At 41.5% G+C, this 13,875-nt stretch overlaps 1 protein-coding gene across 2 annotated transcripts in view; it reads right to left on the bottom strand.

The window, feature by feature from the left end:
- Window positions 1-13,603, bottom strand: part of HEXA (hexosaminidase subunit alpha) — a 40,035-nt gene extending 26,432 nt beyond the window's left edge. For both annotated transcript variants that reach the window (XM_090270056.1, XM_090270057.1), the window contains exon 1: window positions 13,301-13,603. In XM_090270056.1, coding sequence (XP_090126182.1) covers window positions 13,301-13,553 — 253 coding nt within the window. In that variant the 5' untranslated portion in view covers window positions 13,554-13,603. The remainder of the gene's footprint in view (window positions 1-13,300) is intronic.
- Window positions 13,604-13,875: the final 272 nt, after the last annotated feature.

Below are 13,875 nucleotides of genomic sequence, written 5' to 3'. Positions count from 1 at the left end.
GGACTATGGTGTCTCCTCCCATTGAGTGCCAGAATGTTTCATCCACCACATGGGTCTAATACCTCCTCTCTCAGAAGTGTATTTGATCCAGCCTACAGATGAATCCTGGAGGTTCCTCCTTCCATCTTTTGTGAAATTTGTAGTCTTTTTTTCCCCCTACTTGTAAAACTTGATTTATTCTCTTCCTCTCCCTCTGTAACTCCACTAAAGAGAAAACATCTTCCTATAATTTTAGATCCCAAGGGATAACCTTGGTTAACATTTTGCAGTGTTTCAATTTTTTATACAAACATCAAGCATTAATTTTAAAAACAGATATGAGATCCTAATACATATTAATTTGTAACTTTTTTTTCACTTACCAAAATGATCTGATGATCTTTTTTTAAAAAAGATTTTATTTATTTATTTTTAGAGAGAGGGGAAGGGAGGGAGAAAGAGGGAGAGAAACATCAATGAGTGGTTGTCTCTTGCACCCCCCAACTGGGGGGTCTGGCCTGCAACCAGGCATGTGCCCTGACTGGGATCAAACCTGCAACCCTTTGGTTCACAGGCCTGCGTTCAATCCACTGAGACACACCAGCCAGGGCTGAAGATCTTTTAATGTCAATATATATAAATCTACGTCTTTTGTAGGAGCCAAATATAATCCCATTTTTGAGATATACTTTAAAGAGTCGAAGTCCTACCTTCTCTCCTCTTTGTTAACACTTGGGAATACTAAGTTTTTAATATTATAAACAATGTCTAGTAAATAGTCACGAGTGTGTATCTATTTTTTTCTTTTTTAAAGCAATTGTGAGAGATTTGTGTAGAAAAATTCCTAGAGGTAAAATTGCTAAGACAAAGATATGAAATTTTTTGGTTTTGACACTGTCAAATTACTCTTACCAAGTTATTGCATTGATTTATCAACATTAAAGGACCCATCTCTTCATATCCTTCCAAACTAGAATGTCTCCATTCTTTTTCATCAGTGTCAGCCTGATAAAAAAATATATCCTTTTTAAATTTGTATTTCTTTTATAATGAATTAATTTGAGCACCATTTTGCATTTATTGGCCATATTCTTTGTATGTTTTTGTTAATTTTCTTTTATTGATTTGTAGAGATCTTTCTCCATTTTAAATTTATCTTAATTTTAAGGTTGCAAATATTTGCCCAATTTTGACCTTTATTTTTTAACCTCATGGGTTATTTTGCTTTGTTTTTATGCCATTGCAATCTGCTTTCTTCCTTTATTTGCTGGCTGAGAAAGGTCTCCTCTACCCCAGGGAGACATGAATAGTCTCCTTTGTTTTCTTTTAATATTGTTATGGTAAATCTTTTACCTTTAGATCTTAAATCCACCTGGAGTTTACTTTTATGATTGATATGAGGTAAAGATTTAATTAAAAATTTTTCCAAATGGATAATAAGCCATCCCTATCCATTTACTGACTAGTCTATCTTTTTTCACTTTGATTAGGAATGCTTCATCATATATTAAATTATCATGTATACCTAAACTCTTTTCTCTGGGACTTATTTTCTTGGCAATCTTACACTCAGGGAAATCTACCATGTCATATTTCTATAATCTTTTATCACTCTACTCAATATATATAATTAATTGCCTCTGCTCATTTCTGGACCTACACTCCCATTCCTGTAAGTGTTGTTTCCTCTCCTCCACAAGCTACCTGTACTACCTGTCACCCACCCCCACAAACCCTCTGGAATCTTGTTCCAAAATCCCCAGTCTCTTCTACTTCCTCTTTCTTTGAAGCTGGCTATCCCCAGAAATGCTACCTCTCCTACAAGCCTCTCTGAGAGGCAGCTCCTTCTCACATCCTCAGGATGGGATCTGGGGCTGCTGTCAGGCCCTCTAGCATCAGGTGGAAAAAAAACAAAAACCAAAAAAACCCCTCTCTCCTGTGTCTCATGCCACCCAGCTGTAAAATCTTGAGCCTCTCCTTGTCACAGCACTCTGCAACTTCCTGGTCACTTCTATATTTACCCAAGACTTTCGATCCTGGTCCCAGTCTTCCTCTCCATCTCAAGACTGGCTATCATCCTAGATGATTTCAATACTCAATAGGAAGAACTAACCCATGTTCTGGCTTAGCAGTTATCCAACAATAACTTCTTTCTCCTCAACACCCTCCCATGGTCACCTCTTGGAGCTTCTTGTCCCCTGGAAGTGTTTCAACTCATTCTCTCAAGCTTCAGCACTAAATAGTATGTGCTAGATACCAGACACCTCACTCTCAACAGGTCAAATCTCTCTCTCTCTTTTCACTCCATCCTCCCTTCCTTCCCTTTCTCTCCTTCTGTTTTCACTATCATTGTGAAGAGCAGCAGAATATATTCAAATTGCTACATCATAAATCTGGAGTCATCCTCAAATGATTTGGGTCTATTACTTCTCTAGGTTCAGAAATTGCTGATCCATCCTGGAGTGTATGCTTCAACCACACTGACCTTGAGTTCCTTGAATATGGCATGAAGTTTTCTTTCCTGGAGGCCTTTCTCATGTGCAGTTCTTTCTGTGTGGACTACTACTTCCACCTCCACCACCACCAATTCCTACTTTCAGATCTGATTATCCAGCTCTTAGGGAAGCCTCTCAAAATGTACCTATACACACATACACACACTCTTGGGCTAGGTGCTCCCCAAGAACCTTGTACTTAAATTGTCAGCAAAAATAACACTCCATTATATGTCTGTATTCCCACTTCCAGAGACTGTAAATTATTTAGGGATGGGGCAGTTCAGTTAGTATTCTTTGGAACAGAGCTACTGACCAGCTATATATTTGCTTAAAATCCTATTTGTACTAAGGAAGGAAACCAGCCAGAAACACTACTGGAATCTGATAATGATGGGCCAGGTAACAAAATATTCATAACCTGAGTGCTACTGATTAAGTAATTGGATGTTAGAAGTTACTATCTGAAGTAATTAACAATAAAGTGTGATCAGCGCTTAATTCTACCAGAGGCCAGTAGTTTTTCCAAATCACTAATTGGTATAATGTTTGATGCAGATACTTATAAGTAGATTACCTCAAGATTGTACAGTAAAAAGAGCACAATCTTTGTAGACAGAAAGACTGACTGGAATTCCTGCTCCGCCCCTGCCAGCTGTGTAACCCTGGACATGTTATTTAGTCTCTGTGATTCTCAGTTCTGAAAAACGAAGATAACACCAACCTCAGAGCTGTTATGAAGATCAAAGGGCATAACATACAGCAAGTGCTAGACATTCAATAAATGCATTTCTTCCCATTTTCTCCTTCCCTTTTCCTGATAAGTCAGTTTTCCACTTGGCTGAAGGAGCCCAGGGCCTGAATGCTTTGTGGGATAACCATACCACAGGAGTAGCTTCCCTGAGGGCTTTTCATGAGCTTCTTATAGAATGATGCCACCCTGTATGGCAAACTGGCTGACATTCCAACATATGAAAGGCACATAAGCTTAGAACTCTGAATCTGCCTCAAACTATAATTGTGGTCCCAGTCAAAAAATCAAAGCCACTAATGTGAGATTGCAGTGATTAGTTACTCTTAGGTTCAGTAAGAGCCTCAAAACCCCCCACCCAATAAGTTGATTAGCAGGAAGTAAAAACCACAAACAATGACTATTGAGCAGTCCAGTGAAAAGTTCCTCAAATCTTGCAAAGCACCAGTAGGAGGTAGAAAATTTTTTACTCCCCTATTCTATTCTTCTCCCCAGCAACATGCCCAATAAATCACCAAGTACCTTCTCCCGAACAACATACCCAACAGAACACCAAGTGCCTCGTTGTTCCCACCATTGTGCCCGCCATTACCCCCAGACTCAACCCATTGTTCCCGACGTTACCCCCAGGCCAAACCAATCACTAGGCGCCCCGATACCCTGTTCCAGTCATCCTTTATCCCTCCCTTTAAAACCTTGTCAGCCTGTACGCCAGCTGCTGTTCTCCTCTTTGAGACAGCCTGGCAGGTTCCCCTTAATAAATCTTGCATCTCAGCTTCCTTAGTTTCGGTTTTTACTATTTCTAACAGTTACCATCATGTTACAGAAACGGGGGTGTCCAAAAAAAACCCAGAGCTTGCGGTTGGGGGATGGGGAGAAGGAAGCAGCTTACAGGATACCTTCACAGGCCAGAGGCTGGTGGCTAGTGTCTTTGTTATGCAAAATGGCTTTAATGCTTCCAAGGCCTCAGGTAGATGGGAGGGGTCTTGGACCAGGGGATAGCATGCAAAGAGCACACAGAGCCTGCGTAAGGTTCTGTGAATGGTCAGAACTGAGTGCCATGCTCTCTACGTCACAGGACGAAGTCAGGCATTTAAAAATAAGCGGCAGACATTTTAACCAGGCGGACCATGCGGATTTAACGGGGGACACTGACCACGCGTTTTTGAAAAGTTCTCCATGTGGATTACAAAGAACTGACCATGTGGTTTTGGAAAGGAAAGGCTGGGAATTCACACGGTTCTGGATTAAAAGCTGGTGGACACCACAACACAGAAAGACCTTCCCAATCAGAACTGAATGATTGGCAGCTACTGGTAAAGCTGAACTGTGTTTAGAAAGTAGGGAAACGGTACTCTAACTTGTCTAAAATTAGCCTGGTTTGGTAGGGGGAGGCTGAATTATGTGTTTGTGGGTGTTTTAAGGAACATAAGACTTAACGGCAGAAATCCGCAAATAATCTATATATAGCTATTAAATAAACAATTCTTTTTCTTTTCACTAAACTCTGGTACTGAGAGTTATAATTCTGGCGGCGGGCAATCGGGCCCCTAACTAAACAGCCCGTGGGTTCTGTTTCAATTGAAGCAGCCCATGGGTTCTGTAACAATCAGGACAAGGAAGAACAAGTCAGAATTAAAAAATTTCATCCAGTGTTCCTGGTAAGCTATTTCCCTTGCTTCCATTCCAAAGCTTTACAAAAGAAGGGGCAGTTGCCCTGACTGGTGTGGCTCAGTGGGCTGGTGCCATCCCCCAAATAGGAAGGTCACCGGTTGGATTCCTGGTCAGGACACATGTCTGAGTTTTGGGCCAGGCCTCCAGTTACAGGTGTGCAAGGGGCAACCGACTGATGTTTCTCTCACACATTGATGTTTCTCTCCCTTCCTCTCTCCCTTCCCCTCCCTCTAAAAATAATTAAATAAAATCTTAAAAAAAAAAAAAATGACAGGGAGGCTGCTTACTGACACTTGAGCTGACAAGCACCCAAATTTCCTACATCTGAGCACATGTCCAATGTCCAGAGTAATGAGCTCTACACCATAGTCAAACCCCAGCCAAACTCAAATGTGGACACGATAGCACACCACTATTGGCGGGAGATCAGGGATGAGTGAATGGCGAGGAAGCTTAAATGGTAACAGAAGCTTAAAACAGAAGCAAAGAAAATGAGGGAGAGAAGTTCCTGACCTATTCACTACAACCTGGAGTAGAGAGGAGAAGCAAATCCGTTTTTCTACGGTAATGAACTACATATAGATCCATAAACCTTGAGATCTGCCTCAAGGGCATAACATATAGCATTTGATCTTCATAACAGCTCTGAGATTGGTGTTATCTTCAGCTTTCAAAACAGAGAATCACAGAAACTAAGTAACGTCCAGGGTTACGCACCTCTCACCTCTTCTACTGGCCCTGGAAATAAGTGATGAGAGTAGAATCAATGTGCACCCTCTAGAGTTTTAAACAGTTGGATTAGGTAGGACCTTTCTCCCATGTTGTCAGGCCACTGCCAGCAAAGTCAGCTGAAGAATTTTCAAAAATGCAGAAACATAACAGTGACCTCCTTCATTTCTAAGAGAAGTTTGGTTAGGCAGTAAAACTTTCCTTCTATAAAATCAACAAGAAAAGAATTGAGTTTCACACCTTTAACAGGCTAATATATTAACAACCTCCCCCTAAAAGAGATTGTGTAGTATAAGAGGAAAAAAAAAAAAAAAGCCTACATTTGCTATTAAAAACATAAACAAACCAAAAAAGAAGTATCAATAGACAAAAACCTAAAATAACCCTCTTTATTCTTCTGTTTGGTGGTGAGGAAGGGACACCACTGGGACTCAGACTTGTAACTTTTGTTTTATTTAAAAATTACCAAGTTCCTCCTTTACATTTCCTCCTTCAAAGACTTTAAAGACGTTCATAACTGTCTCCTTGATATCTTCAATACAGGCAGATTTTTAAAAAAGCAGCAGCAGCAGCTTGGAAATTAGGCAACTAGCCTGAAGGCACATAGTTTAACAAGTGACTAGTAAACATCCTCTGGCTGGATCCTGAACTAATCATGCTCGAGTCCTCTACTGTATATAGTCTTCAAGCAGACTATCCAAGGCAGTTGGAGCTCAAAGAAGTAAGACTTGATATTTCATAAACCAGGCCCACAGTACCACACGTACCTTGATCAAGCAGAGCTTCTTGTGCTCAGTACTCTCTAGGGCTACTGGAAAAGCATCACAATTCAGTAATAAAGAAAAAACAACAACAACAGGGTTGTGAAAGGAAAGCTGGTTGAGGCCTCCAGGCCTAGATAACCTAGGCCCTGGGATTCAAAATGGAACACAACAATTATTTTGTCTCTCACTAAAAACTAGCTCTTGGACTTCCAGTCAAGATGGTGGCATAGGTAAATAGGGCTCGCCTCCTTGCACAACCACATCAAAATTACAACTAAAATAAAGAGCAACCATTACTCAGAACCATCAGAAATAGAGTTGAATGGAAGTCTGACAACTATGGAATTTAAGAAACCACATCCATGCCAACTGGTAGGAAGGGCAAAGATGTAGAACGAACTGGTTCCTCATCCATGTGTGGTGGACAAAAATTTGGAAGAGATGTATCAAGAGTGAGAAGCCCCAGACCAGGCCCCAGAAACCAGGGTTCCAGTATCAGGAAGATAAATCCCCATAACATATAGCTGCAAAAACCAGTAAGGACTGAGTCAGTGTGAACAAACTTCTGGAGTCCCAAGCAATTCCCCTTAAAGAACTCATGCATGGACTTGGGCAAACTCACTCTTAGCACCAGCACCGGGGTAGCAGCTTGAAAGGCACCAGTGGCATACAAGGAGAAACTGAAGTGTCTGGCAGCAAGGCGAGAGCTGGGGGATAGCTTTCTCCCAGACAGAAAGGTGAGTAGAAGCCATCGTCCCTTTTCTGAGCCCTCCCTCCAGAGCCACAGAGCTGGCAGGTGGGTGCCATATCTGGGACTCCATCAACCTGGCTAACACTGCTTGCCTTTCCTGGAGAGACCCCTGAGACTCCATCCCACCCAACTTACAGGTCCACCCAAACCATTAACCGTGACTTTTCCATACGAATGGCTGGTCTTGGCTCATGCTTCACAACTTCTAAATCCATCAAACAAGCACCAGCCAGCCTCAGTAAACCCTCATTCCCCATACCTCTGGCTAAGTGGCCCCAGCCCAGTACTAACAGCAGCAGCCTAGATCCAGTGCTTGGCTTCAGCTGGGAATCTCCAAGCCCAGCACAAGTAGCAGCCACATAAGATTGCTTTATAGCACATGCAAGGTGGCCCTCTGCAGAACACGGGTGGGAGCTGACCTTGGCCTGCACCACACGAGAAACCCCAGAGCCTGTGCATCCAGCGGACAGCTACAGACCACGTCAGACCACCACCACGCTGCCCCTGCATGGCTGGTCCTCCACAGCGGGTGAAGGTTGGTGGTTAGTGGTCACAGCCAGTCCTTGCAGCTGACTGACCTGGGTAAATCCCTCCCATTGACCTGCCAACAGCAATCAAGGCTCAGCTACAAGAGAAGGGTGTACTCAGCTCACACAAAGGGTGTACCTTGAGTACCCAGGTTAGGTGATAGGGGAGGCTGCACCACTGGACCCTACAGGACAGCTACTACATTAGGCCCCGCATAACAGCTCTACCTAATACTTAGAAACAAACACAGGAAGTCTGCCAAAATGAGGAGACAAAGAAACATGGTCCAAATGAATGACCAGATCAAAACTCCAGAAAAAGAACTAAACAAAATGGAAATGAGCAATCTATCAGATGCAGAGTTCAAAACACTGGTTATAAGGATACTCAAGGAACTTAGTGAGGACCTCGACAGCATAAAAAAGGTCCAGTCAGAAACGAAGGATACACTAATGGAAACAACAATTTTCAGGGAAACAACAGTATACAGGTAGAAGCCAAGAATCAAATAAATGATTTGGGACATAAAGAAGCAAAAAGCAATCAATCAGAAGAAGAAGAAGAAAAAAGAATGAAGAAAAATGAGGATAGCATAAGCAGTCTCTGTGACAACTTCAAGCTTTCCAACATTCACATAATATGGGTGCCAGAAGAAGGAGAGAAAGGAAAGATATTGGAAATCTATTTGAATAAATAATGAAAGAAAACTTCCCTAATTTGGTGAAGGAAATAGACATGCAAGTCCAAGAAGCAAAAGAGTCCCAAACAAGATGGATGCAAAGAGGCCCATTTCAAGACACATAATAATTAAAATGCCAAAGGTTAAAGATAAAGTGGGAGTCTTAAAAGCAGCAAGAGAAAAGCAGTTAGTTACCTATAGGGGCATTCCCATAAGATAGTCAGCTGATTTCTCAAAAAAAGCTTTGCAGGCTAGAAAAGACTGTCGAGAAATATTCAAAGTCATAGAAAGAAGGGACCTACAGCCAAGATTGCTCTACTCAGCAAAGATATCATATAGAATCAAAGGGCAGATAAAGAGCTTCCCAGACAAGAAAAAGCTAAACCATTATTATATGAAATGTTAAGGGGACTTAAGAAAAAGAAAATCAAAACTATAAACCAATAAAATGGCAATACATATCTACCAACAACTGAATCTAAAAAACAAACTAAGTAAACAAGAACAGAGACAGAATCAGATATGAAGAGGGTTTTGATGATAGCCTTTTGGGAGTTGGGGTGTTGGGGAATAAGTGAAGAGGTGAGGGGATTAAGAAGTACAAAGGGGTAGCTACAGAATAGCATGGAGATGTAAAGTACAGTACACACATATGACCCATGGACATAAACAATGGTGTGGGGATAGCCTGAGGAAGTGGGGGGTGCTGGGTGGAGGAGCACAAAGGGGGATAATTTGGGACAACTGTAATAGCATAATCAATAAAACATAATAAATAGAATAAAAACTAGCTCTTGCTACCTACCTATCTCCTTTCCAAACCTTATGATTTCTCCTCCTTATGTGTCCCTCCATTCTCCTTCACAAGAAAAATAATTCTATAGAACTCTCTTTGCTTTTAAAATAACAAACTACGTAGCAAGTGAGTCTTCTGCAGGAATATGCCTTGTCCTTGTCATGGGAAAGGCTAAAGTGTATACAGTCACTAGTCCAATTAGAGTGGAGAGAACTATTGAGCATTATTACTTTCTCCCCAGCCCAGCTGCCTGACTTTACCTGTTTATTTTCTACAGTCTCTAGATGCATTCCCAATGTGTCTGTAGCTCCATGATAAGATAAAATCAACTTGATCTTGGACCATGGCACAATGTGATTCCCCTTTTCTTGGAATAACATGCTAATATTCCAAGTTTGAAAGTTGAAAGTAAAGGTAATCACTTTTTTAAATTTAATTTTATTTTTTGATTTTTTCAATTAGTTGTCCCATTTTTTCCCCCATTAAGGTAATCACTTTTAATGAAACCTGCAAATCATCTCCATCTTGATGATCTTAGAAATAAACAAAAACCATGAAGACTTCGTCCAAACTTTTATACAAAGTAGCTCTTTTAAGTTAATAAATCCAATAAATAATTAAGTATCTGCTATGTTCCAGCCATAATTATAGAAGAAATGGCCCAAGGAGGTATTTTAGGAGATTCAGATTATAATAAACTATGCCACATATTAACATAGTCACTTGTACAATATCTGAAAACAAGCAAATCAAACACTGTACAGAGATTTGAATACTCATACAACAATCTTCCTTCCAGTCTACAATAAAAGAACTGGGGAAAGGGATAGGGATTATTCTGTCCAGGGACAATGGTATCCTAAGTAACTCACAAGAAATTGCATGTGCACACCAGAACAGGATGGAAACTTTGTAATGGCTTGAATCAACTAGTTTCAGGAAAAGCAATGAAAATTGCAGTCAAATGACAGAATCAGATTTAACCTGAAAAATTATGGCTTTATCAGCTCCATCTATCACCCCAAAAACTGCTGGGTTGGCCAAAAAGTCCATTTAGTTTTTTTTCTGTAAAATAAAAGACAGATTTTCCATTTTCACCAATAACTATTGATTTGGATATGTTGAGTCCCACACGGTATAACATTGATTGTTTTCAATTATTGTCTCAATTTGTTCTCTATCAACTTCATCTGGTCTACCTGACCACGGAGCACCATCCAACGAGAAATCTCCAGCACAAAACTTCTCAAACCACTTTTGACACGTTCAGTCAGTCACAGCACCCTCTTCATACACTGCACAGATCTTTTTTTGCATTTCAGTTGCGATTTTACTTTTCTATTTTTTTTAGATTTTTTAAATTTATTTTTAGAGAGAAGGGAAGGGAGGGAAAATGAGAGGGAGAGAAACATTAACGCATGAAGAGATACATGGATTGGTTGCCTCTCAGATGCCCTCAGCTGAGGACTGGGCCCACAATCCAGGCATGTGCCCTGACCAGGAATCAAACCGGCAGCCTTTCAGTTTGCGGGCTGGCACTTAATCTACTGAGCCACACCAGCCAGGGCACGTTTTTACCTTTCTTGAAATAATAAAACATAATATGCTGAAAATGTGTATTTTCTTCCATCTTCAATAATAAAATGCCTACACAAAAACTCACCAATTTTGGTAAGTTTTTAAAAAATGCACACTGATATGACAAAATTGTTTCAATTGAAGTTAAAGACAATTAAACACTACTAGAGCCTTCTAACCTAAAAACAAAACAAAAACACGAACGAAGTTTTTTGCCAACCCAATATTTGGCAACACTAGATGAGTGCTATCCCAAGTGATCAGATGGTTTAATAATCAAAACACAGACCTAGGTCATTCAAATATCTAGAACCTAAAATAATTCCATTTAAGAGGTTTAATAACATGTAGCACACACTCTCCAGATGACAGAAACAGCTCTAGGTGACAAAGACAGGTAGCAAATACTAAAACACCTCCATGGACCATTTAGCAATTGGAGGGACTAAGGCTAACCCTTGAAGGTGAATTCAGAATGGAATGGAAACTCAGTACTAGATTTGTTTTTAAGAAAAGCAAGATCCCACTGTACTCGAGGGTCAGATCAAAACCAGAAGTTGTGCTGCATTAAAAAAACACTGGCCCAGTGCCTACAGGAAGTTATTTGGAGTAACAGGACAATAGCACTTAGCTAAGACTTAATTTGCATATGTTGTTTTCTTTACTAAAATCAACCCTTCTGAGATATAGACCCTGGTTTAAGTCTTGTTCATGCTGCTTTCCCCTCTATCAATATGTTTCTTTCAAAAATAGCATGACAGCTCAAGTCATCTGAAAGCCTCCCCAAAAAACTGTTCCCTAGGGAAGGCCCCATGGGAAGAACAACAGAGGAAGAAGTTACTTGTGTATCTTTGGCAATGTTCATCCTAACCAATTTTCATTATCTCTCAATGGATAAGAACCCCTCAACTAATAAATTCATTCACAGGAAGGTAATAAATTGAAATAAGCACTTTATTTAGTTTCTTATCTGTCTCTATATCTCTTTCATTAGGAATTGACAGCACTCCATTGTCTTAGAACTACCTGTTTCTATTTTCTTGACTAAACTGTAGTTTTATTTTAATGAAAGTAAAGGTTTAATTTAGAAGTACAGGAATTATCCTAATTTATCCAATAGTGGTAAACATTCTAATTTTCTATCTTTTGAGCATTTTATAATGCATTGTATCCTTTTGTTTCCTATTTCCCCACTTGGACTGCAAAGCTTGGGCCTAAGTCTTCTACTTTACTTATAACATACAGAGTGCCCAGCCTAGGGACAGGCACATACCAATTACATGACACATATATATGTATTTTTGCACAAGCCTTAACTGTTCTATATCAGAATAAACATATTCTGAGTGCCAATCCTAGGTAAGGCATTTTATTATTTGTCATGAAGGATTCAGAGAAATATGTGATTTACCACACACAGTACAGCAGGCCTTTTATCCTCCCAGCCTAATAATGCCTTTTACCAGTTAAGAACTACCTTGATGCTGAGACTCTCTGTCACTCTTTGATTGGCATCTGTTTAATTAAATGCTTTTAATACTATTTATCAAAATGGGAACATTTGTGAAAGTAATTTAAGCACAGTTGAAACATCATTCAGTATGATGTTACCGTGGGGCCCAACCATAAACACCTACACTCCATAACCAGAGAACTAGATTCCGGGAGATTTTTGAGAAAATGCTATACACTTCTCATCCATACAGAATTTTATTCTTTTGCACTGCCAATTGTACTCATCAATTTGCTTTGAAATAATAATCCTCAAACACAATTTTCAGCAGCTGCCTTAAAGAAAATTGTCAACTTCTGCTAATTTAGATGAAAACAGTATCCAAAGCACTCCTGACTTTTCATCTAATTCATACTTTACCCCCAGGACACACCTCATCCCTCCCCACTCCCTAGCTTCCACCCTCATCACACACACCAGCCCAGCACTTCGAGCTCAATCATAATCCTTTGTCCCTTTGATCAAGCCTTTTACCTTCCTGGAATACCCTCCTTTCAGGCGTGGCCCATTATATTCACCACCTCACTATAGATGTTTGCTCAAAACTCATTTACTTACAGAAGTGTTCTATGATTTCTCTTAAAGTTTAAACATTTACTGAACATGTTATGTGTCATTTCATATAATTTTGGATAGGTCAATACGTTTCTCATGTTTGTCATACCAAGTTCGGGCGTCAGCTCTGGTCACCCCTGCCCAGCCCTGGTAACAGCTTCACTAGGTCCCAGTGCACTTGAACATCTTAAGATGTCTGCTGGCATAGTATGTTAAGCAATCTGGTATCCCGATTGACTGTAGTCCCATAGCAGGCATTCTGGGTGAAATACAGCCCGAGGGCAGGATTCCAGACAAAGCCTGGCCCCAGAAATCAGCTCAGGGATGTGAACAGCGTTAAGAGATTAAACCTGAGACGGAAAGGGCGGGAAAAGTGGAAACTAGAGGGTGGTGATTAGAGGATAGGGCAAAAGCGCAAAGCAAGGCGTCTCAGAAAGTCTTGGGAGTTGTCTCAAGGAGGGCAGTCTCAGAGCCGGGGAACTAGGCGGGACTTGTCCGTCCGGCTCACCAGTGGTGACGGGCGGCTGCCAAGACTCGGAACGGAAGAGCAGGTCACGGTAGCGCTGGAAGGCCTCGTCGAGTACGGAGCAGCCCGACTGCACGGCCGATCTGACGTCGTACTTGAACTGGAAGCTGTTCGGGGAGATGGTGTAGTACCAGTCGGAGGTCTGGATGTACTGGGGCCAAGGCCACAGCGTTGTGGTCGACCCAGCAAACGCTGCCGCCAGCAGCAGCGAAAACCAAAGCCTGGAGCCTGCCATAGCTCGCCGGTCTCCTCTGCCCCAGCGGGCTGGGCCACGTGACCCTCTGGTCAGGTGAGCGGCGCCCACGTGACAACCGGAGTGTCACGTGACTGGCGTGGCTATTCGCTGGAGATTGGGGAGCAGAGTTCCTGCCCCTTCCCTAGGAGTGACCTCGGAGCTCCTAAGGCGTGGTGCAGAGGGTGCTGGGCACCCGCGGGGGCCCTGGTAGGGTGGACTGGAGGGCCTTGTGGCACAGTCGCTAGTGTGCACCGCAGATGCCATGCCCGCCATCATAGAACTGTGAGGGCCTCAGCTTGGAGAAGCGCCACGTGGGGAGCGG

Source organism: Furipterus horrens, unplaced genomic scaffold (assembly GCF_987537825.1).
Source record: "Furipterus horrens unplaced genomic scaffold, mFurHor1.1.pri manual_scaffold_3, whole genome shotgun sequence".
Lineage (NCBI taxonomy): Eukaryota > Metazoa > Chordata > Mammalia > Chiroptera > Furipteridae > Furipterus > Furipterus horrens.
The sequence above is the reverse complement of the archived record's forward strand: the minus strand, read 5'-3'. Positions and strand labels throughout refer to the sequence as shown.